At 39.2% G+C, this 26,835-nt stretch overlaps 1 protein-coding gene across 1 annotated transcript in view; it reads right to left on the bottom strand.

Annotated features, from left to right (window-relative positions):
- Positions 1-8,442: 8,442 nt before the first annotated feature.
- commd10 (COMM domain containing 10) overlaps positions 8,443-26,835 on the bottom strand; it is a 67,661-nt gene continuing 49,268 nt past the window's right edge. Inside the window, exons 6-7 of the mRNA XM_088335090.1 lie at positions 8,767-8,826; positions 8,443-8,690 (exon numbers count right to left, since the gene is read on the bottom strand). Of these exons, the coding sequence (XP_088191216.1) occupies positions 8,652-8,690; positions 8,767-8,826 (99 nt within the window). The 3' untranslated portion in view covers positions 8,443-8,651. The remainder of the gene's footprint in view (positions 8,691-8,766; positions 8,827-26,835) is intronic.

Genomic DNA, 26,835 nt, shown 5'->3' on the forward strand with positions numbered 1-26,835 from the left:
GTAACCTTTTTATGGGCTTTTTTGTTTTAAGGAGAGGTTTGTTCTGCTGCCATTTTGGTTTCTTTGACCCTGTTCTCCTCCGTTCGTCCGTTTAAGTGTTACACACAAGGAAACTGTTGAAACAACTTTTTCACAAAACGATCCAACAATGTTTTTTCTACCAGTATTCACAGTGTGTAAGTTCGTGTTGTGCGGGGAAAATTTTGATTATTTCCACCAAGGTTCTTTTCTTTGTTTATCTGCTCTTCTTCTAATTAGCTCTTCTTCCAAGGCTACTCCCATCAAGGTATAGTGAGAATCAATACACACTACTAAAACACTCAAAAAACATATTCCAATACAAACCTATTATTCGATTTCAAAGCCAATGTGGACGTGTGCTAACAAATATAGAATTCAAAAGAAGGGCTTGCAAAAAAATGTTTAGCAGGTATTTGGTTCAACACTTTGTACAACCTCCTTTTGCAGCGATCACAGCCAAAAGTCTCTTTGGGTATGTCTTTAAGTTTTGCACGGAAATATCTGCCCATTCTCCCTTAAAAACCCCTCAAGTTCCTTAAGGTTTGGTAGTGATTGCTTGTGCACGGTGTTTTTCAAATATTTACACAATTTTTTTATAGGATATAGGTCTGGACTTTGGCTTGGCCATTCCAACATCTTTATATTGTTAGTTTTAAACCATTCCATTTTAGCTTTTGCTTTATGTTTAGGGTTGTCCTTAGCATTGTCCTTATGAAAGGCAAACCTGCTCCCCATTCTCTGATCATTTGCAGACTCGGATTTTCTGCCAGAATCACCCTGTACTCGGCTCCATCCATTTCCCTATCAACGCTAATGATCTTCCCAGTCCCTGCTGAAGAAAAGCATCCCCGGAGCATGATGCTACCATCACCATGTTTAACAGTGGGGATGGTGGTTTCAGGGTGATGTGCAGTTTTACTCTTACGCCAAACGTAAGGCTTTGCATTCATCCCAAATCTTTGGTGTCATCTGACCAGAGACCTTGTTCCAAATTTTATTTGTCTCTCCCATGAGGCATATTGCAAACGCCAAATGGGGAGGAGTATCGTAAAGTGAAAAAAAAAAAAAAAATTCCTGATGTATGACACAATAATCTATCAAGATCAACTCAGGGGCAATGGAAAACCTTCTAAAGGGCACATTGACTTTCACTTACATGATTTAAACAATGTCTAACCTAAATTTAGTTCAAAGGGGACACACATGGGTATTTGCCTTGCTTCTGGTTGTCTTTTCAATCCAGCACTTTCCAGCCTGTGTATATAGCTCATGTTGGAACCCAGAAAATATTTTGGCTAAGGTGGGATATCGTAAAGGTATGGTTGATGAGCACCTTTTAGTGCTCATAGTAGTTTCAGTTTTTTACGAGCTGAGGTTTCTGTTCAACAGCAGGGTGTGACAGCTTTCACTGGTTTACCCCTGCCGCATCATAACGGTGCCCTGCCCATCCCTTAGAACGCATCCAAAAATCCCACTATCCTTTCACAACACCTCTCCACTCATTCCTATCACCAACTAGAGCACGAGTTTCCAATATATTTAGACCTCTTTCCTGCAAGGCACCCATAACACCATCCATCCACGTCAATTGCGGCCTTCCTCTTGGTCTCCTTCCATTGACTTCTTCTCTGTAGATCCTCTTCAACATTCACTCCTCATCCATCCTCTCCATGTGTCCAAACCAATCGAGAAGGATTGGGATATTTTGTGATAGTTTGCATGTGTTTTAATTATATCAGCTATAAGGGTGAACTGCGATGAATAGCAGTGATGAAAGGCAATTTACAGTCAAAGAGATTCTTGGTCAAACAAAGGGATTCTCCGATCTTTTGTATCTGTCCTTAAAAGTAGGATGTTGTGGGTTACTGGCATTGTATGAAATAACAGTTATTGTGCATTCCTAATGTAATATTCGAATGTAAAACAGGTTTTTATTTGAAATGTATTTTTTAAATGCCTAAAGAAATTGGGAGGGATTCACAAACATCCCAGCTTTTCACTGTTTCTTCCCCTTTATTAAAATTAATAAAAAGTACACGAACGCAAAAAACAAATCAATAGTCAGTGAAAGCCTGGCCTGAACGCTATTTGACTGCTATAAAAGCACTTTCATGCGAGATATCTCGTTTGCAGCCTTTTTCGCTGAGCACGGCAGTGTTTGGTCGCAAAAGCCCAAAACACATCGTGAGAATCACACACAATCGCCTCCTTACGCTGTGCCGACACCATAAATACACAGGACACTACTTTCAGAAGCTCTTACAAGACCTGAGAATTTGTCTTATGAGAGCACCGTAGGACATAATGATGGTAATAATGTTAACAAGCTTGTGAGCAATTCTGCAGTACAGCGACCAGGTGGTAAAACAGGGAGAGAGGAGCTATATGGGAAATGCAACGAAGGGCTAGTGATGTGCGGACATCTACGTCAGAGCGGCTGCTGCTTCCAATGAGTCTCGTCTGTTTTCCTAATTACCTCAAAATGAGTCGCTCTCAGCCGGCACCTGCCGCACGATCCTCTGGGACAGACAGCCTCGACTTCACCGCGTTTCCCTTGAGATAAACCTGTAACACAGATGTAGGCCTCGCTACTTCAGGCTACAAGTGGAATGGAGTCATCATTTTTAGTCTGTGAAGTTTCGCCTTGCCACAGAACACCTGAAGCCATTTTCAGCTCTCCTCCAAGTTTCCTTTACCACGCGTTTTCAGATAGATAGATAGATAGATAGATAGATAGACAGACAGACAGACAGCAGCGGCACCTTTAATGTTAGTGAAACTAATAGTGAAACTATTCAAAATAGCTACTGTTACAGTCAGATAGCAATTACGTAGAGGTGCACATATTTACTAGTGCGCCACAAGAAAGCGCAAATGTGGGTTGCGTCAAATCTTTGTGTTTAGATAGATGGATAGATAGATAGATACTTTATTCATCCCCGTAGGGAAATTCACACTTCCAGCAGTATCCTTGTGTAGAAAAATAAAATAATAAAGAAAGCACGAAGTGTTCTATCCAGAGTCACGTAATTGAAGTCCCCAGAGATTAACAGGATGGCCTCGGGGGGCTGTGTTTGTAGTTTAGCAACAGCGGAGTGGATGACGTCACACGCTAGACCAAAAGTTGGACGTCCATGCAGCAGATGGAAATCTTTGTGTTTACATGCCCAGGGTTACACCACCTCGTGTTCACGTAGATAGCGAGTCCGCCTCCTTTCGGCTTCCCGCAGGCTTTTGTGTCTCTGTCTGCCCTAACAGCGCTGAAGCCAGGTAGCTTCACGTTAGCGTCCAGGATGCTAGACGTGAGCCACGTTTCCGTAAAACACAGCAAACACTCCTTGTGCGCTTTGATGTTTTTCACCAGCACAGCCAGTTCGTCGGTCTTATTGGTAGAGAGTTCACATTTCCTATGATTACGGACGGTTCCGAGGGCTTATATCGCCGCTAGCCGCTTAGCCTTCACCTTAGCTCCGGCTCTGCTGCCACAATAGGGCCCCTTCACCTCGTCCGGTAAATGGGGAATCACGCCGGCACGAGAATTCTTCAGGGCAAAGAGTTGATTCCTTGCGTTACAACCAAAAAAACCATTGGATAGAAAGTAATCCAAAGTGTAGTTGTCAAACAGGACGAAAAACACAGAAGATAGAAGCAAATAATAAAAACAATAAATCACAAAAAGAGCGCAATAACACGGAGCTGCTGGAGAGGCTGCCGCTCGCGGCGGCGCCTTTAATGTTAGTGAAACTAATAGTGAAACTATTTAAAATAGCTACTGTTACAGAGTTAGATAGCAAGTACGTAGAGGTGCACCTATTTACTACTGCGCCAAAAGAAAGCACAAATGTGGGCTGCGTGGCATAAAATGTGAGCCCCATATTTCTAGACAACAGCACCAGGGTACCATATTATGGAGAATATTCCCAGATTGCAACACAGATTTGTCTTTTTGTGTTGGTGTCTTTGGTGGTTGCTGTAGTAACGCATTTGTTAATGCAATTGCATTCACTTGTTATCGTTTCTCGAGGATTAAAGGAAACCTCAGCGACCTGACATCAAGGCAGAGCAAGCACATGAAAAGTCTTCTTTTTGTTTTCGATTGCCGGTTGCCGCAGTAATAGACCAAATTGCATTCTGCCGCTGGAATGTCTTTTGCGCAGGTCTTGATCCCCAACATTGGAACAGCGGCTGATATCACCCCTACTTCACACTAGAGACCGTATTCTGCAGCTCTTCTTGGCTGTCAAACAGTCGTGTGGGACCATAAAAAACAGCAAGTCAAAAGCATTGCACACTTGGAAATTGAGCGAAAGTCCCCACCAACTTTAGCTGTCATTGTTTAAGGATTTAGGATTGCAGGAAATTTCAGCGATCTGACAATGACTCCGATCATACAGAAAGATAGATATCGTCCCCTGCTGTTTGGGATGTATAAATTGAAAACTTTTGCTTGATTTGTTTCTGAAAAAAGTTGTAATATCGTGAGAACGTAGTAAATATTAAATGATGTACATCAAAACCTTGTGTCTTGCTCTTGTTATGTTTTATATGAATAATGTTGGCAAAAACATTTCTGCTTTAGAAGGGCGTCATAAATATTTTCAGAAGTCACTGCGGTGCTTTGTATTTCGAGCGCATGCGTTGTGGGAAAGGGCAGATTCCCGTTTTCCTCTGTACCCTGCATACATACGAATTTGGCGACCAAGTGCCAAAATGAAACATGTTTGACACTCGAGGCCATTGGCCCCGTGATGTTTTCCTCCAAAGAGCGCGACCAACACATGAAGCCAAAAGTAAAATGTCAATCGCTCGTGGCGTCGCGCGCAGTTGGCACCAGGAGTTCTCAGGGAAACCACACAAAAAAAGTGTGATTGAAGACGCTATCCATCGGGATAGAGGAATAAGGAAGCTGACCTGTGCCAGTGGCGCGATCTGTGATTAGAGTTGACGTAACATGCCACTGTTTAATGGAAGTTTAAAGGACAGTGGATGACCTTTGCTCATTACTTACAGTGAGTTTCTGCAATGGAGCAAATTGTGTTATACATGTTTTATCTGTTTAACTTTGGTTACAGAACAGAAATAAGACAGACTTGTGTGGCAGCTTTCACTTTCAGCCAGTAAGGTGCAGATACAAGTAAATGTTTCACAAAAACTGAAGAAAAAAAAATTGTCTGACAACGGGCAGCACGGCGGCGCAGTGGTTAGCGCGTGTGCGTCACAGTTCTGAGGTCATGAGATCAAACCTCCAGTGTGGAGTTTGCATGTTCTCCCCCGTGCTTGCGTGGGTTTCCTCCGAGCACTCCAGTTTCCTCCCACATTCTAAAAACACGCATGTCCGGTTAATTGGCCGGTCCAAATTGTCCCTAGGTGTGAATGAGCAAGCAAATTGTCTGTCCCTGTGTGCCCTGCGACTGGGTGGCAACCAGTTCAGGGAGTCCCCTGCCCACTGCCCGAAGATAGCTGGGATGGGCTCCAACACCCCCGCTACCCTACTGAAGATAAGCGGTGCAGATAATGGATCGATGGAATGGATAGTCTGACAACCAACACAAAAAGACGATTGGATATGTCTGTGTTGCAATCAGGCAGTATTCTCCACTATTTACTGCCCTGGAGCTGTTGTCTAGAAATATAGACCTCACATTTTACATCACGCAGCGTTCCTTCAAATTTTTCTTCTGTGTATACCGGAGGACATATTTACTATGTGCTCCCGTAGACACTATATTAGATGGTTATAGGATCCTAAAACACGTGATGTAAATTTTTGAAGTAGAGCTAAACACGTCATAGTTGAACACAGTTGAGGGTACAGCGCCATTGGCGTTCGGCAGCCAAAGGCGACGTACCCTTATGTACGGCCTTATATATCCAGTTTTACGGTATTTTCCTTATTGGTTTTAGCCTTGGTTACTTTGAAAGCAATTCTTCTTATAATTTTATCACTGCAGACCATCTGCAATGGCAATCCTGACGTCAAAGCCGATTAAAATCAACCTTTGCTTAAGTGTCTCCCATGTGTGCTCGCGCCTATTTCCACGTGTATCACATACGATGTTCACCATTGATGAGTATGGTAAGAAGCATCTTTTTAATGCAATTCTTCGTGCATATTAGTCTCGCATTTGAATAATTAACACCACTTTGGCATGAATTATTGATTCTGAAACAGAAACCAAGGTTTGCTAAGAAATCTGTTGGGGCGTAGCTACTCCTAAGCTGTATCTGGCGGATCGAGCAAACGAAGGAGGAAAGGAGGACGTTTATATTTCAGTGCAGGAGAAGAGAGAGTTCACTGGGGATAGCAAAGAGGAGTTAGAAGAACTCTCACCCAGAGTGGTTCTGTGATCCTGGAGGTAAAAATGCAAGAGACGGATTTACGGGCGACTGAGGGAAAGCGTCCTCATCCCTGAGCGACAAGGTCAAGCGGCTGGGACCGGCAGATAGCGAAGGGAAACGAAGCCAACCAGGTGGCTCACTTCATTTCAATTGCATCAGAAGTAGGACTGGACAAAAATCAAACTTTCATCGTAATTTCGATTTTGGGCTTCTCTCGATGTGTAAAATGAGAATATTGAAGAAATGGGAGGGATCCAGTTCGCTCTAAAAGTACCCTTAACGGTGCTTGCAGCAGGCCAGGAGCTAGTCAATGGTTATTCTACCAATCCAAAGCAACTATTAAGCATTTTAATGACACCACAAAGAGTTGCCTGTAAAACTGATCACATGACAACAATAACATGGACTTTATATTTAATTTACCAAAAATGCATCGTCTGAGAATGTTAAGTTTATAGTTTAGTAGGCACTCAAAATAAGGAGAGAAGACATCAATGGATTTTGATCTTGCATGGAAAACAAGAAGAGAGTCACTTCTGAAAATAAATTCCAGCCTGTTCTAAAGGCCCTCTCCTGAGCCCTTTCAATATAAACAGTTCATAATAGTCAATACAACAAACAACAGTGCGCAAAAATAGTTAAAACAATGCTGCTTAGCACTAACGCTACTGGACGGCCTGATACGGAAGAATATATTCTACTAGAGGTATTTTTTAAAATAATATAAAGAAAGACAATGTTTTTTGATGTTATTTTAGTAGAACTCAGTCACAACTTTCTTCAGTTTTCATTACAAGACCATGCTGTTTTAAGATATGGTTGGTAGTTAGGTAGGTAGGTATGTAGGTTGGTAGGAAGAATTAAAAAAAATTCATATTTCAATCACGATAACAGCAATTTCATTTTTTTCCCATTATCGTCCAGAACATATAAGAGGCATCAGCATTGGCTAGGTCTACATGCAGAGAATACTCCGACTGGTACCAAAAATCTGATTTCAGAAACGTAGAATGGAGACACTCGTTCAAAGTGAGGCGTCAGAGACACAAAGAATAAATGCTGACTCGTCATTTTTCTTCAAAAACAAAAACAGTGTGTTTGAAGTGGGGGCTGAAAAAAAATCATTGGTTTACTTTAAACAATAAAATCGGTAATAAAAGACATTCAAATTCAGTCACGAATATTTGTGGTTTCTATTTTGAAGCAACATAAATCCTAGTCCATGTAAATAGGACAAAGCCTTTGAAATGATCTGCAGTAATCCCGTGCATATTTGAGGTTTAAAATTCACAACTCGAGTGTGTATTGTGTTCTGTCTTAAAACGCATATTTCATGGATGTGTGTTATAATAATAATAATCCACCTTGGCTGACACAAATGCCATGCTTGCACATTTTAGCTTGGAACGAGAGGAATAAGATGGCTTTGAATTTATATTCAATTGTTATGAGATCCTAGTATGTGGTAAATCGTATTTGACTGTCTTAAATTATCGTAGGTGGAACATGTTTATTGTTTGACGTTATGTCCAAGTGTAGTGTGAAAAATATTAGAATTTGTTTGAGTCCTATACCGACAGTAATAAAGGAAGGCCGTGAAGAGAAATGTTGATTGTTGGTCCAGCTCATTGTCGTGATTTTCTGAACATCGACATATGTAATATCACCCATAGTGACTCGGTCAAAAATCTAGGTGTTATATTCGATCCTAATCTTTCGTTTCAGTTGTGAAAAATATTACTGGAATATCTTTCTTCCATCCCCGTAATATTGCCAGGATTCGCCCGATGCTGTCTCAATCAGATGCTGAAATTATAATTCATGCGTTTTTTACTTCTTGGCTTGACATCGGGAAACCAGAAAGCAATACATTACAGAACGTATTGCTTTCTGGTCTCCTGATGTCTAGCAATACAAGTTGGCAGCTGGTTCAAAATGTCGCATCATACGGGTGCCCTGTATTTTTAATTTCAATTCTGGAAAAAAAATCAGTTCATAATTTTGATAAATGACACACATTAACATAGGAATATAACCAACATTTATAAGAATTAAAAAATGAAACCTCACAATGAAAGAAAACACATGTAGAAATAGTTTTATTGAAAAAACATTTTTTAGCTTTCAACACCAGCTTAGGGTATACAATTACGCTAGGCCCACAAATGCATTGATTAATGAATAAAGACGAGCAGGCTCAAGGACTTTTGGGTTTATTATAACAAATGTTTTTTTTTAAGATGCCAGAAAGACAGTACAAAATGTGTGTTTATGGATGTTGTTCACAATGATCAAATGAGTGAATCCAGTTGGCCTTGAACAACTTCAAGCTGTAAGAAAAATGACTTTGAGTAAGAGGCGTGCTTACATACGTCCACCCCGAACACACAAATAATTAACACTGACCTTGTTGTAGAACTCAAGCAGCTCCTGGTGGTTAAACTCAACAAATATATTTTCCCGACCCTAAAGATAGAAAAATAACACAGAGAAGGTCATAAGTTATAGTTTGGACATTTTTGGGCACTTTTCTGGTGACTTTTATAAAACAATTTATCATTATAGCGGTACCTCTTCTTACAAACTTAATTCGTTCCAGAATCAAGCTCGGAGTTTGAATATTTCGTGTAAATTTTCCTGATATGAAAATAATAAAAAGTAATGGTAATCATTTCACATGGTGTACTCTGTATAACAATTTTCATACTAGATTTCCTTTTTTAAAAAGGGCTGATTTCCTCTAGCAAATTTTGGCTCTAAACAGATTGTCTCTTTCACTGGTAGCAGACACCAAAGTCAATGTAGTTCGCTGATATTGTCGCGGTATTCTACATAGTCTGTCTTGCTGTGAGTAAATAGGTACCGGGCTGTGTTTATAAGGTTTATTAATGCTCATTAAGGATGATTTACAATCATTGATAAGAGGAGCAATTCGTGAAGTTAGACAGGTATGAGATAGTGAGACTGTTGATGACACATACGTACATACATACATACACCTACTGTGCACTTAAAACTAAGTTACTGTTACTTCATAAAAACGTACACACAAATAATTTTTACAGCAAAAATGTCTTTGCCTGTCGGAGTTTGCATGCACAAACTCCAACCGGCTGATGCTTTCGGTAAGCAGTCACGAGCGGTGAGCGGTCACAAGTGGTCTCTAGTGATAGCCTCTGGGACTGCACGTGAGCGGGATTTTCCTCCGTAGAGCGAGCAAGATTTTTATTACTAATAAAACTTTTATACCGAAATTCTCATGTTTAGAGGTGCTTGCTCTCTGGTCAAACTGTGCTTTCCTCATACTCATGTATCAACATGATTGGAATTTCACTGGCAGAAAAGCCAAAGGGAAGTTGTCACATAAGTTTACATACAAGTCAATTGAATTTAGACTATTGCCAGCTTTCCGGTTATGTAAAACCATGTAACCATGCCCTGTGATACAAATTAGGGTCTGATTCCGGCTTCAATCAGCCTAATAGCAGTGTCTGAAACTCATGACAAAAAGTTACGGGACATCAGGGCAGACAACTCTGAAAAGTTGCCTGCCCAGCCATAAAGTTGCCTGCCCCATTTTTCACAACTTGAAACACAGTAAGACGGCTAATCGCAAAAAATAAAAAAATTGTTGCAAAGTATTAAGGATTGATCACAATACATACAGAACAACACTTTAAAATTAAGTTTATTATAAATCTACTTATAACATTCGTTGGCTGCCGAGTAAGCAAATTACCCAACAAACCGAAATTGAAATTCCGAATTTTCTAAACCGGACAAAGATTTTGAAATCGCAATAGAGCAAACGTTTGATTTGAAAATTTAAAAAAAATTTAAAAATAAAATAATAATAAAAACGAATTTTTTTTGTTTTGTTGAAAAAGTAGTCGGCCACCGTTGCAGAGACGTTTCGTAAGTTGGACCCCCGACGTAAAAGATGCACGCCCCAGGCGCCCGGGCAGACGTTGTTTCAGAAACAGTTGGGTTGATCCTTTCATTTTCAGATTTTTCGTGCATGTACAGTGTAACCTCTAATAGCAGGGTTACCTTCCAAAAACAACTGTAATAGGAAAAATCTGTGCGGTAGAAACCTTTTTTTCACAATTATTGAACAATTAAATACTCTTATATATTAAAACCGAAGAACAAACCATTTTAAAGACCCAAACATTTGTTTAACGAATACAAGTGCTGTGTGCTGTATTCCTTTGCTCCAGGCAAGACCTGTTTTTGCAGTGACACACAAACGTTCTGTTTATGTGTCACTTTGCCTGCGAAGGTAACTAAGGCCACCCATCAGCGAGGTTTCTTGCACACGCCATCAGAAGTGAAGGCTGGGAGGAAAAAAATTCTCCCATCTGGAATGTCATAGATGTGACACGTTCTTTCTCTTGTCAAAGGAGGCTTTGAAAGGTGCTTGGCGCGTGCTACAGATTGTAAGGGGCTGTCTTGAAACCAAAGTGAACCCTGTGTCATTCTAAGTGCTGGCGATAAAAGCAACAAGGTGGCCACAAACCAATGCTAGTGAAAAAAAAAAAACGAAAAAGAAACCGAGGCATCGGTTGTCATGACTTGTAGTCTGCGTGCCCGGAGACCATACATGACTTCCAGGCTCCAAACTCACGAACTGGTTATGTGGGGGCCTGTCTGCTTGTAGATGCCCTGTCACAGCGAATAAACAGCAAAGATATTAATTATCGGCAGTGTCGAGTCAATTCAAGTCAAGTCATGTTTATTTGTATAGCCCTTGATCACAAAGAGTCTCAAAGGGCTGCACAGACCCAACTCATTGCAAACTACAGACCATCCCCTGACAGTAAAAAAAATATTTTCTTTACCTGAAACCTTCTAGTTTTATTTCATCAAATACACATATATTACAGATAAGTAGCACTTACTCTGCACTATTTTGTTATTTGAATGTTTTCATCTGTTGTAACAAGTACAGAGAAAATTACCCTAAATATCTATCCCCTGCTATGTGGCAACTTCACTTTGAAATCCCCACTTAAGAACAGATTCACGTTGCAACCTTTTAACTAGCCTTTAACTAAAAACACCTTGCATGTTACGAATGCCAAAAGTAAAAGAAGACGTGTCAAATTTTCATATAGTTGTGTTGTGAATCGTGGGAGTGTTCTCTTCATCGATGCCGCACACCAACCTACTCTTGGCTTTACAGGGAGAGAATGTAGGACAGGGGTTTCAAACTTGTCACCCAGGGGCCAATTGCAGCCTTCGAGATGATAGCTTAAGGCCTCTGCCTTAATATGAAAGTCAAAGGGACAGTGTATAACATGTGACCACCAGATAATGTATTCTGTCATGCAACCGAAAACGAGTGCTAACGATGACAAGTAAGAATATCTTTTTCAACCTTAAAGGTACTTTTTGTAACTGATTAGCGTGAAGAGCTACCCGTTGGAAATGTGTAGGAACTTATTTTATTACCCTGTTGTTACCAGGTTGTAATTACGAAAAGTAGGGCTAAAATAAGTACGGGCAACCACTAAAAGGTTGTTTTTCAAGGCAGTGATCATGACATTTCGGATCACTATGACCCATCGCAGGTGAGCTATTTTTAGACCCAGTTCATAAGCTACTCAAGTACTCTTAACTCTTAGGAGGAATTCTTACATATTTTGTATTTTGGATGGTTTTGTTGCGTTATCATAAAAAGAAAAGTATAAAAAAAATTCTACAGAGGGCATTCAAAAAACTAACCGAGTTCCCATCCACATGTAAATGGTTGGAAATAGAAAGAAAATCGGAAATGACAAACTTATAACATCGCAAAGGCGTAGACATTCCATGCTCAAAATCCCTCGAGTGTAGATAGACATTTTAAACCATTAAGGATCAAGGGGGCACGCCATTGGAGATCTTACAGTGACCATGAAAACTCCTTTAAATTAAATGTCTTATAATAATTATTAGCATTTAAGTCGTTAAAAGGGACAGTGTGTATTATTTAACCACTAGTTGTCAGTGAATTATGGAAAACGAGTGTTACAAAGTACATGAAAGAATACATACTATGAAGGCTCAAAGCAACCAAAAAGCACCACTTTTCTTTTATTTTCTGGCAAGCCTTTTGCCGGATTATGTTTTTTCCCCCCAGATACCCAAGCAAGATGGCGTACGATGATATCATCTCAGTCTAGATGAGCCTCATGTTTTGTAAAATTAATAAAGATACAATAATGAGATTGTTTTTATAATTTTGCTAATTATTTCAATCAACATCCTTTTTTTCATGAATTAAGATTTTTTTTTTAACCACTAAGAAGCACTGAATAATAGACGCTGTCCCTTTAAAAACATGTATTTCTTCAATCGAGTTGCAATGGTTATAGGTCACAAAAGAAAGAAAAAGCTTTTTGTCTTCAGATTGATTTGTTTTACAATAGCAAGAGCTTTTTCTTAAACAAGGATGTTACGTTTTTGCTAAATTAGAGCAGGGAACGGCATTACCACTAGGAGGCACTGAATAATACACACTATCCCCCTTGCCTTAAGTGCACCCCTAGATTAATCTGGTACTGCTTGATGGATTGATTGATTTTCATATTTATTCTTAAAGTTTTTTTTTTTTTTATCTCATGATGTAGATGGAATTAAAAAAGAAATGATATTTGAGAACAGTGTAATGTTCTATGTGGGAAAACCCCGTTTTGCCAGACCTGACCTGGACCCGAGCTCTGATAGACCCCAAGTCAATTTAGTCTGAGAGCCGGATGTAGGACACGGTTAAATTAATTATTAGGCAAATGCAGAGGGAGCGCCGCAAGGAACGCACCGGTAGTGCTACTTATTAATTTGTATTGCTGTTGCCTGACTAAAATCTGAAAAATGACATGAGCCATTGATTTTTCTCACCCGAAAAAAACAGAGCCGCCTATCCAAGTTGACGCTGTATCAAAAGGAAGCATCACGTCAACGCGAAATGTCGTTTAGATGTTACACTAGGGGTCGGAAAAACATTTGACACGCTTCCACGTGAGAAGTATAACAGAAGCGCACTGCTGGGATAACCAGGCAATGCAGATGGGAGGTTTTTTTGGCAGATACAGAAAACACAAACAAATCATGGTGTGTGTTTGGCCCTTCCTGTTGTTCCTCATGGGTCGGGATTTTGCCTAGTAGGAACGTAACATGACACTGACAGAACTGGGCTAACACTTGCGGGGATAGAACGCATCATGCTCATCATTGCAGCGCTTGACTAATGGATGCGCACAATTACACGTATAAACACATTTGATTTGCATCCAGTTTTTGCACATGGACAATAAACAATGGTAAATCTTCTTAAGAGCTTATTTCTTTTTCAAATTGGTCCTTCAACGAGCGCATTTTCTCGATACGAAATTACTACTAATAGTTGTCCCGTTCCGACCTCCCAAAAGCATCAAAGTGAATGGTAAACAGCAATAAAACACATCTTCCTGATCACTAAAAACACCTCCAAATAGTATTTAAACATGAAAATTATAATAATAAGATAAATAAGATGATATTAATGAGGTAAAATGCGAGTTTAGATTTAGCATTTACCATGGAGGCAGCGGTAGAGCAGTTTGCAAAGAAGAGTGATACATTTAAACGTTTTTTTGATCATTTCAAAATGTGTGCAATTTTTATACGTGGCAAAAAAGATCGATTTTGTCTTTGGGTTTAATGTGGATAGTTTAGGTAGTAGAGGACAACTAAAATTGTGACGGTATTCTACATAGTCTCTCTCGCTGTGAATAAATAGGTGCTGCGTTGTGTTTGCATGGTTTATCATCGCTTAATAAGAAGTATTTGCGATCATTAATAAGGGGATACTGTAACCTTAAATGAACGTATACACACAAAAATGTTACAGCACAATTGACGTTTGGCTGTTGTAATTTGCAAGCCCAAACTGGACGAGCTGATGCTGGCCATGAGCAGACATTAAAGGTAAACAGTATCTTGTGGTCTCTAGTGGTAGCTTTTGGGACTTCTCGTGAACTGGATTTTCCTTCTTAAAGCGCTGTTGGGGATTTTTGTTAAAAGAAGATGCCTGTAAAAAGAGGTCATGTCTTGCGGTTCCTAGTGAAAGACCACAATATTTTGTTGGTCAAAATGTCAAGTGATTTTGGAGGTTAAATCCAAACAAATTTTTATTTTATTTAAAAAAAAAATATATACACATTTTCGAGAAGGTTGATTTAAATATTTTTGGTTATTGTTTAAGCAAAATCACCCTGTTTTTGAGAGTTTTATTTCTTTCTTGTATAATGCATCCCAATTTTTATGTGTTGAAAGCAAACAGCATGATAGTTGGGAAGACTAAAACAAAATCAATTTGGCCATATTTGTGATATTGTAAATAATGTTCCACAATTAGGAAAGTTTGTTTTTGGGGTACAAAACAACACAGTTTTAGGTTTGCTTAGGTATTAGGCAAGTCCATGTTTTGTCATTTAAAGAACCAATATTTTTTGATAATGGATTTTTTTTTTATGGTGAGGGCCTTGTGTGTTTTATATAGATAAAAACATTTTTCACATCTGTTTCTGCGAAAGAACCCAGAAGTTTTTTTAAACTACCCCAAGTAGTGGATCGGTCATTTCCTCAGCAAACCTGGATTCAACTGACCCATTTGAGACTGTAAGGTCCAAAAAAATAACGGGTCTCTAATCTGAGCAATTGTGATGTCATTTTACACGATACAAACAAAATACAGTAGGTGCAGTACATGATCAGACAAATAAACTCTGCTGCTTCCGTAGCATTCCAGAAACACAATGTTCTTTCTAAACAAGGGGGGATAAAATACCTTAAACTGGCTGTTCATTAATTTATTAAATTGGTCCTTTAAAAAAGAGACAGACAGAGAGACAGAGACAGAGAGAGAGAGAAAGAGAGATACTGAATTCATCCCCGTGGGGAAATTCACATCCTCATGTAAAAATACAAAATAAGAGATATAGAATACAAATATATAAAATGTAGAATAAAAAGCAAAAATGTGGCTTTAAGTGAAAGGTATCAAGATAAATCAAACAACCTCCTTCACTGAAATTGCACAGGGTTCAACATACCCCGAAAAAGCAGAATGCAGACAAGTATACGATCATGATTAATTCACTCGGATTCAGTAGAGCAAAAGCACTGAAAAGTTTGGGAATATCATTTGTATGTAGGTTACATGCAGAGGGAATTCCGACACATTAGAGAGCATCAGCAGGAAAAACTAACTTTCAAAAAGAAAGAAGACACTTGGACATTTATGTCATTCCGTAACAAAGTAAACAATATATTCTGTTGTGGATTGCAGCACAAACAGAATCAATTTTTCATAGCAAATTTCAACCGCAGGAGTCGACATGTGTTGGGAGCATGAACTCATTTGGGAATTAGGTTTGTTAGGTTCTCCGATGGATTCTATTAAAGGTCAAGTCAAGTCATATTTATCTGCATAGCTTTCAATCTCAAAATTATCAATTATATTATTATATATTTCATACCATTACTTAAGAAAAAGTCTCAAAGGGCTGCACAGACTACCACTATGACAACATCCCCTGATCTGAAACCTACATGAGGGTGAGGAAAACTCAAAAACCTCATGGGGAAAATTAAGAAACCTTGAGAAAGGGTCGCAAATTACATAATCTGCCTTCCAGGACTACCAGAATGCAATGGATGTTGGAAGGCTATGCGGTTAAATATAGGTAACAATATAATGCATTGAGTGGCAGCACGGTCTTGGGAACCTCCTGTGTGGGTTCAAATCCAGCTACCGGACTTCCTGTGCGGAGTTTGCATGTTCTCCCCGTGCTTGCGTGGGTGTCCTCCGGGCACTCCGGTTTCCTCCCACATTCCAAAGACATGCATTTCAGGTGGATTGGCCGGTCCAAATTGTCCCTAGGTGTGACTGGGCAAGTGAATTGTCTGTCCCTGTGTGCCCTGCGATTGGCTGGCAACCAGTTCAGGGTGTCCCCTGCCCACTGCCCGGTGATTGCTGGGATGGGCTCTAGCACTCCCACGACCCTACTGAGGATAAGCGGTGCAGCTAATGAGATGAGATGAGATGGAATATAATGCATTAAGTCCTGTTGACAGCTTCCTGTCTCAAAAGTTTTTTTCCAAACATCTCTATCTTTGAAAAATAGGGTATGGATCAGCCTGTGACAATTGGCAATGAACAAACAATTGACTCCGAATGAGAAGCATCAAGATTAAAAGGTAATCAGCACATTTTTTCTGCCAAAACCTGCATTAGACGACAACAGCGGGGTTTTTTGTCCTATAACTCTAAAGCTTGTGGTTATGTTTATTCTTCTCATGACCTTGTGAGAAAAACCAGCTTTGCATTGGAGCCATCAACAAGTGACAAACAGAAAAGCTCAAAACGTCTGGCGCTCTGAAAGCTTGTCGACAATAACAAATGAGGGCTGTCAAAGACAAACACTACAACGTGTCAATCAACCTCCACGTTTAACTGAACCAGTGGGGACAGATGCAAACACGCTTACCCAGAATTTGAATTTCGGAAATAAGTATAAAAGGAGTATTTAGTGAAACCTTGCGTTCTTACAATGAATAGACCAGGGGTCGGGAACCAATGGCTCACGAGCCATTTGTGGCTCTTTTCCTTCGTACATATGGCTCAGAGATCATACAAAAGTCAATTCCATTGAAGTTGGGAAAAAGTTTAAAATGTCAGTAAAATTAGAATAGAATGACTTGCAAACCTTTTCTAACCCATATTTAAATGAATACACCACAAAGACAAGATTATCCATGTTCAAACTCATAAACTTTATTTCCATAAGCAAATAATGATAAACTTAGAATTTTATAATTGCAACAAGTGCCAAAGTAGTTGGGAAAGGGGCTTCTTCACCATTGTGTTACATCACCTTTCCTTTTAATAACACTCAATAAACGTTTAGGAAGTGAGGAGACTAGTTGTTGAATCGTTGATAGTGGAATCCTTTCCCATTCTTGCTTTATGTACAGCTTCAGCTGTTCAACAGTCCGGGGTCTCCTTTGTCTTATTCTGCGCTTTATAATGCGCCACACATTTTCAATGGGAGACAGGTCAGGACTGCAGGCAGGCCAGTCAAGCACCCGCACCCTCTTACTACGAAGCCACGCTGTCGTGAGACGTGCAGTGTGTGGCTTGGCATTATCCTGCTGGAAGAAGCAAGGGCGCCCATGGTAAAGATTCTGTTTGGATGGCAACATACTTTGTTCCAAAACCTGAATGTACTTTTCTGCATTAATGGTGCCTTCACAGATGTGCAGGTTACCCATTCCTTGGCCACTCATGCACCCCCATACCATCACAGATGCTGGCTTTTGCACTTTGCGTGCATAACAGTCTGGGTGGTTCTGTTCTTCTTTGGACCGGAGGACACGACGTCCACAATTTCCAAACACAATTTGGAAAACTGACTCATCAGACCACAGAACACTTTTCCACTTTGTATCAGTCCATTTTAGATGGGCTCGGGCCCAGAGAACCCTGCGGCGTTTCTGGATGTTGTTGATGAATGGCTTACGCTTTGCAACATAAAGTTTTAACCCACACTTACGGATATAGCGTCGAACTGTATTGACTGACAGTGGTTTTCCAAAGTGTTCCTGAGCCCATGTGGTGATGTCCTTTACACATTGATGTCGGTTCTTAATGCAGTACCGCTTGAGGGCTCGGAGGTCACGGGCATTCAATAATGGTTTACGGCCATGCCGTTTACGCACAGTGATTTCTCCAGATTCCCTGAACCTTTTCACAATATTATGGACTGTAGATGATGATATCCCTAAATTCCTTGCAATTGTACTTTGAGGAATGTTGTTTTTAAACTGTTCAACAATTTGCTCACGCAGTTGTTCACAAAGAGGTGAACCTCGCCCCATCCTTGCATGTGAATGACTTAGCTTGTTCGGGTCTCCCTTTTTTATACCCAGTAACAACTCTCACCTGTTGCTAATTCATCTGTTCACCTGCAAATAGTTGGTTGATTTCCATTCATCCACTTTCTGAGTAGTTATTGACACCTGTCCCAACTATTTTGGCACGTGTTGCTGTCATCAAATTACAGAGTTGATGATTTTCTCCCAAAACAATAAAGTTTATGAGTGAAGACAATAAATATGTTGTCTTTGCTGTGCATTCATTTAAATATGGGTTGAAAAGAATTTGCAATTTACTTGGATCAATTTTTATTTGCAATTAACACACTTTCCCAACTTCATTGGAATTGAGTTTTGTATATGATCCGTGCAATTTTTCCATATATTGCTTCAGGCAAAACTCATTGTCGCACATAAGAATACAATACTTCACTGATTGGTAAGGGGTTCTGTTCAGTATAGGTACAATAGGACTTGATTTTAACTACAGGTAAGATTCAAGGTGTCACACAAACGGACACATTTGTGGCTGTAAATTGTTAAATAATCTCATGAAACCCTCAATGTTCACTGTTGAGAAGCTAGAGAACAAGCTGTAACCCAAAACAAACACTTTACCCAGAAGCTCTATCAAAGAATGTCGAGTTATGTGATTGAGTGAGTGGTAGGAATGGGCGGAGTTATACACAGCGGGTGCACTTTTCTCCTTCTCCCAGCGCTCTCTGCACTGAAGGTAAATATGTTGGTATCCTCAATTACAGTATTTTGATACATTTTTCCCAAAGAACTTTGTTGGCACCTGGTTTTGAATCCTTTATTAAGGACAAAAATGACAGTCAAAATTAACCTCAACGCTCTTAAGTAACCGCAGGTTTTAGGTGGTATACTTAAATTGATGAAGGACAGAGGCTCTGGCATAATTATTATCGCATAAATTTTATAACAAAACCTAACATCACAAGGTGAAATAAAATGCGCCGGAGAGCAGGTTTGGCAGGTTAGTTGTATTCTGTCCTAAAATTGCGCGCTTGTTTAGGGTTGTTCATGTCTCTGAGCCGGTTAATCTTTGTTTTTAGGGATCCATAGCACATACCAGATGGCGACAGGTCAAAGAGGTGGTGGCTGGGGAGAGAGGATTGTGCACCATCCATAAACACCAAATTCATATCGTCGCTCTCATATGAAGAACCATTCCACATCAATTTTCACAAGAATTGCAAAGAAATAAAATAAAATTGAGTTTGAAGATAATTTTTTTAACAATGCGTTTTATATTGATCAATTATCATAATTACAAATGACATTTAAAAATCCTAAATATTGATGTTCGTCCATAACCCTGTTGTGTACTGACACTTAGTGAGGCGTCAGCTTTGGCTGCAACCTCCTCCTCTCCTTGCGGTGTATTCCCACATGAATACAGCTAACCAATTAGGGGAAAATAGGGCATTCATCTACATGCAGGGGATGGCATTTGTACAAAAAACAACAAACCCTAAAACTGAGACAGCAGGCCGGTATGAGATGAGTACAGATCCAACTTAACTTGAGCTTTGTAGGGAATAACCAAGATCTAAACAAATCACATCTTCATATTTGTCTATTGGTTTTGTGACCAAAAAATGAGGTTACTTGAGTAAAGTGAGCCGAGTAGGAGCGTAGCCGCAGTCAAAATGGCTGTCATTTGCTTACATTTAGGCGTCCTATAATGTCACCTCTTGGTTTAGCGTTCACCGTATCCTTTGTGGAGGTTAGGTTTAGGACCGAAATCACGTTTCTTGTGTTTGAAAAGCAAATAGTCCATGATGGAACCCAAGCCCCAGCTAAGATAGGATGGACTGTGTCTATCGGAGTAGTCCCAGTTTCATGTGTCTTATGTGGGAAACATACATGACAAATGACTAGGACTTTGAGGGGTGCGCTTTATAATCTGTGCTCCTTATGGTGCGGAAAAGACAAAAAACGTTTAAAAAGAAACAACAAAGAATTCAACAAGCAAAATAAAAAGGCCACACTTCCCAAAAATCGTAAACAAGATCTACTGTTTGTTTACTTGTGTGGATTTGACACCTCTTTTAGGATCTAGTATCAGTATTATCAAGGGCTGCTGCCCGTCAATGCCGTTGTCTGGCAGAAGAGCGGGATGGCTCTTTACACCAAAAAGCAATGGCGACCAGATAATAAAGGTGTTTTGTGTGAGTCAGATCAGGAGGCTCCTCCTGCTATTGGACACCATGGAAACCAGTACTAAGGAATAACAGCCTGAAGAGGGATGGGCACCACCAGGCTGTTCTTGCTCAAGGTACACCAACAGGAAGTGGTGCCACAACGACTCTGGTGATTAAAGGAACTGTGATAAGACAAAAAGAAATAATATTTGGCAAGCATTCGGATGGAGAGTAATTGACCCTTACTGAATGTATTGAGCTAATTACATTAGTGTCATTTGTATAATGATGAACCGCTGTCCACTGTTATTGTATTCTTTTTGGGTTTTTTTTTTTTCGTTTCAGTCAAGTTTCAACAAACATGACAGAAAGAACAAATCACCTGAAAAGAAAAAAGGGATGCCAGGTTGAAGTCAAAGGCTTATGGGAGACCCGTCCCAAAAATAACCTTGGACCCTTCTTCAATCAGGCTTATAAACAAATTACCATCTTATGTCAATAACAATAATTTGTTAAACCGTTAAAAAAATGACCAAACTGTTAAAAAATGACAGTTTCTGAGAAATTATTGTTTTCACATCAATCTTCACTCTCTAACAACAATATGTTGCAACATTCTTGGAGGAAACAGGCACCAGTGAGATTCATTATGACTTGGATATTAACCATTAGGTTTGTTCCTTTCATTTATTTGTTAATTGTACATTTATGTCAGTTAGATTCCATCATCACAAAATTACATAAAAGGTCTTAGACTGTAGATGATATATATATATAATATATATATATATCCGCCTCCCCCCGTTTTCAAATATTTTTTCTTTCCCTTCTTGTCCTCTTTATCAGGTGTTATGCTGCCTAATAATTTATTAAGAAAGGAAAATATTTCAAAAGTATATCTTGTAAAAAAAAGTACAAAAAAAATTAAAAAAAGAAAAGGAGAAAAAGGGGATATTGCAACATGACTAGTCTTCACTTCCATCCTCTAGATCGGTATTATCAGTACTTTTTTTTTACATGCCTTCTGGGCAATTTCAGTATTCATTTTAGTGAGATCTTCTTTAAAGTAGACATTTTGTTCCTTAAACTTAGGACCTTGCGTCAAAAAAGGACGCTTCTCCAAGGGGTTGGAAACCCGTGGCAAAACAAACGGTGGTCTCTTTCCTCCCGGTGGAATTTGATGGCAGAGATCAACAACGTCTTTATTGACTTATGTTGACATTTTTGAGTTGAAAAATCACTTGCTGAGGCACTGACTCCATGTTTTGCTTTGGGTTAGTTGAACTTTTAGTCATTTAACGGATGAAACATTGAGACGAGCACCTTGTTCGAAATTATATGCCTATGTTGCAGTATTCTAATCTCCTCTTCCATTTCTTTGTGTAGTTGTTGATTTTCTTTTATACTCTGTCAGTATGGCTTGATTACCTCTGTAATATTCTCTAGTTTATCCTCCATTGTCACCGCGTTGTTCTTTAGTCCCATGAAGTCTTTCTTGATTTCTGTTATTTCTTTCCTGACATAGTCCAGCTTCCTTTTTTTGTCTTTATCAGTTGGTTCAGCATTTTCTCCATTTTCACAGCATTTTCCTCTATTTTATAATCCATTGTCACAATATAGTGCCAAAGCGATCTTTGCTGATGGTGTCCGTGTCGTCTGCTTTCCTTGTTTAGGACATTTTTCGTATTTGTTGAGTGTAAGTTCGTCAGAAAGAAAACAAAACAACAGCAGCAGAAAAAAACAAAACATTCCAAAGCGATAAAAAGAGAGTGAAGAGTAGAAAAAATTCCAGAGGAGTTGAAGAAGCAACCGTTCTTTTGAGACTCCGGAAGAACAGTAGAAACTTCACTTAGAGATTATAAAGGAAGTACTGTTTATAGAGTAAGTATTTGCATGATGGCATTGGCAATGTGGCGAGTCCGTGAACCTGTCGTTGTGAACGACTGTAGCCTTATTAAGTTTACTGATAGCCGTGAACAAAATAATGAATGACGTTTCTCAACAAGGAGTGTGGTTGTTTCGGAATGGAGGCTTCATTCTCCATCTTACACACAGAATTGACTGTCGCTAGGTAGGCAAGGCTGGGATTTTCACAAGCCTCGTTCCCAGGGATCCATTCAGTACAGTACACAGCGTGACAACAGGAGACACACAAAGCCAGGAATTGTTCGCACTCCGTGAGACATAAACGCAAAGATGCAGATAAATGCACAGGCTGCCTTAAGGCATGTGTGCATTCCTACAATGAAAATGGTAACACAATAACTCTTGGTCCACCAGAAACACAACTTTGTTTTTTAGACAATTGAGTACTTAGCTAACAGTGGATTGACGCCTTAGATCGGGTACCGCCAAAGCTAGCATCTGAGTGAGGTTGGACCGAATCAGATTTTTCACAAGAAAACCTCTGCTAAAAAGATTCCATTGTATTCAAATGCAGTTCGAAAAAAGCCTATACAAAATAAGATCCAGAATTAAAAAACATCAAGAATATGGAAATAAATCAATCAATTATAACTTAATATATAATTTGCTTGGGCTGCACGCAAATGGACAGTGCGTTTTATTTGACCACTACATGTCACTGTATTGTGTGGTGCAACTGAAAACAAGTGCTATAAAGCACAAGGAAGAATACACACTCCAGGAACTCAAAGTAAATGCGCGTGTGTGTGTGACTTATGGGCTCCCAAACAGCTGAACCGATATTCTTGAAAATTTACACAGTTAGACTTTAGGCCTCTAGGACTGTCTTTAAATAGGTTTTGTGTCAAGGCACCCCCAAAAATAATACTACTTCTGGATTTACCGCGTCACTTCCTGTCGCGCCGTAAATATCATAAAGTGTGTATATGATGTTTAAAAAACTATATTCAGTAAGAGTTTAGACAAATGTCAAGTTTATGCACATTATTGCAAATTTATTGGCACAGGGTCTCAATGTATTGTATTGTACTGTTTCAGTTTTCACCATCTGGGGAAGAAAATGAAAGCTTCAATTACATGTCCCCCTTCTTTGGTGGTTTATCTTAGTGTCATATCAACAAGTATTTTAAAACATGCATGTCTGTGTCATAGTTAAAAACAAAAGCAAAAACAAAATTCCATTAAATCTTTTTTTTTTTAATGAATGATTTTGTTATACCACCAGACGGTGTTTAATAATACACACTGTCCGTTAAAACTTCCATACTAAGGCGGGGTTTTCAAACAAACATCCAGCAGGCCACAATTGGCCCCCATGCCACAAGTTTGAGGCCCCTAATTTGAAGGTATCATTGAGTTTTGGGAAGTTGTTCAAAACAACCATTTAGGACTCAAATTGGCTGGTAAAATTCACTAAATGTTCTATTATAAAGCAGATAACATTATAGAGTTATAATCATTTCATAAGAATTATGCAGGCTGAAATGTGTTTTTTGGACAGCTGATAATGTATGCATAAAGAATTACAATGACTATTAGATTCATCCGGTATAATATGTAATGCATTATGTGATTAGGTATTATACAAAAACTCCGCACTACGTGGGTTTTTGATAATCAATCTCTTCGTGAGTAGTGGAGGTTAAACATTGGTCAACCAGGTCAAGAGATTGCCGCAGTAAAAAGAAAATACAATTATCCGTTTCAGCTTCAAAAAGATGTTTCTCAAACATTTTATAAAGCGGAGAGGTATACATATAATAAGTTGCAGTATTTGTTGTCCCTCATTTCTTTCACAGGTTCACCTTGGGCAAATTGGCTACAGATGAATAATTATTTTTAATAATCCTAAAGAAAGCATTTTTTGCTTGAACAACAAAGCAATCCAATGAATGGAATAATGAAACACTTTCCCTGTATTTTATAATCACTTTCCGAGCTTCCTATACCCAGCTAAAACGATTTCCTAGGATCCTCAGTAACACCATCAAGGAAAGAGAAACAACAACATGGAAGGAAATGCCATCAGCTTGTCCATGTTCTACTTGACAACAACCTGTCAGATGCTTGGGGCATTATAAGCAGGTGCACTGTCATGGTAAACCCACAGCATCTGGCAACACTGATGGGAAAAATGCGTAAATTGTTTGCAATATTGTTTTTGTGACATCAGTCCTAACACCGACTTGTTGCCCATCCAATAACCCTTGAACTACTCGCGAGGGAAAATTACCCCCGTCCAGGGGCATAAAACACTTCAACTTGATCCCCCCTTCCTGTGGTCAAAGCTGAATAGAAAACAGAATCATACTCGTTACACATCCAGCCGCCATGCCCGCAATGCGTCATTTGCTAAATGTTGCGGGTGAACGTTTGGTAGTGGCTTTACACGGAACAAGCCTCACGTAAATTTTAAAAGCTCTCAGGGTCTCTTTAAAACACAGTCTGCCTGGAGAAACGCTGAAAATTTGAACAGTGTCATTGAGATGGTTTAATAATGTAATGCTTTGCACTTTTCTTCATTGGACCCTCAGAGACAGTGAAACACAGCGCGTGATACAATCAACACTTTCTACGACAAAACTTTGCAAATTTGAGTCTGACCCAGCCAATTTATGCAAATTGAGAATGAAGCTGAATATTTAGGAAGTTATAGCCATCCACCCATTCTATATAGCAGGGTTCTTTATTTGGGCCTACAGTTGACCGCGAGAATGACGCAGGGTATACACTAAACCATGTCAAAGGACACCCAATAATATTAAATTAGATGATTATATATGTTTAAACAAATTAAAAGAACAAATGCAAAATCTTGGTTGGTAACAGTCCATCCAAAATACTGGACTACTTGTGATTCCAAGAGCCAAGAAGGAATCTTTGGCCTCAAGAGTGTTCTCCATTCAAGCCCCTTTGCTCAGGAATACTTCCGAGATAAGGTTTGGAACTTTAGTGGAAGTGTTTCTATAGACTTACTTAAACTCTATAGCTTATGATTAATTTCGACTTTGTACTATTTGTTTTCTTGTCCTTTCCTGCTGCCTGGCTGGTAGCTGAGCGAGGGACAAAGAGAATGTTGCACAATGCATGCATTACGAGTCAGCCGACCAGCAACTGAAGCTGATGCATAGACCGGGCGCTTGGGTTGGAAAGCTTCGTCAATGCAGTCTTGGACATTTAGCGCAGTTATTACTAAATATACACTCGCATTTAAGCCAAATTTAGAACTATTAAATATAATAATTAAATCAGGGGCTCAGCTCATATATGGCTACTTGGTTGTATGGTACCAGTAGCAAACTGTAGGCAGCGCATGGGAAGGGGAGCTGGGATAACAACATTTAAATGAAATGGGGTAGACGTGAGCACGCAGCAACAAAATATATGGTAAAATTGTAATGAATTCTGATCATGTTAATTATGGAGTGTCTTGGCTGAATGCTTGTGTGCAAATTTTCAAGACTGCACAAGCCAAGAAATTTGAAGGATTCCCTGCTTTCACAGATTGGTGTACACGTTTACTTCTATTTCTCTAAGTATGTGACTATTTTAAAGCAGTTCAGGGGGTCCGCTTGTATGCCATGTAAGCTTGCATGTGAGTATGTTTATTGTTAATGTTGACTATGATTTGTCTATAGGTGCCCGTTAAAAACCCCTGACAGCATGGTCATCATAGAAAGGGGATTATTTCATGTGCGAACCCTTATCTAGGTTTATCAATTCTCCCCTTTCTGGGTTTTTCTTTATAATTTTGTATTACCCTCATGTAAGTTTAGGATCACGGGATGCTGTAATTGTAGTCCGTGCAACCCTTTGAGATTATCTGCTATAAATGGCGATACAAATAAAAATGGTCTGACTTGGCTTGATCCTCAAATGGTAAAACGTACAAAATATTCCACAAACTAAACAAACAATCATACTTAACTTTGATTGACAATAAACAAATTACATAATATCTGTGAAACAGTTCTGTTCAAAAAGTGTTACAGTGATGCACAAACTTTAAAATGCGTAACAAAAGCCTCCCTAAATCTTCAATTCTACGTGGAACATTCAAAACAGTTTCATAAAAGATCGTTTTTGTGTTTTCATCATCTTAGTAGGAATCATGAGGTTTTAGCCCTGACAGTAAAATTTATAATGAGCTGCAAATTACAAGAACAACTTTGAGATAACTCTTTTCTCAATCTCTTCCATCAAGTTACATAATTCCAACTTGTATTGCCCGCTCTTAAACTCCTGTCCCACTTGCTAAATCAAAATACATACCTTTTTAAACATTGACAAGTCCATTTACATCCCTTTGCTCACATGTCTTGATAGCTAAGTACAAATCCAGTATTTGAGTTAACGACTCTTAGCACCATTTTCAATGTGAATGCTATCTGCCCTAAATTATCAAATGTCTTGTTTGTGAACTAGCCCCGTCTCAATTGAAAAACACTTTACAAAATGGTGCATTTTGGCAAAGGTGAGT

The sequence above is a fragment of the Urocampus carinirostris genome, chromosome 5, assembly GCF_059441175.1.
Source record: "Urocampus carinirostris isolate Australia breed hairy pipefish chromosome 5, RoL_Ucar_1.0, whole genome shotgun sequence".
In the NCBI taxonomy this organism is placed as follows: Eukaryota; Metazoa; Chordata; class Actinopteri; order Syngnathiformes; family Syngnathidae; genus Urocampus; species Urocampus carinirostris.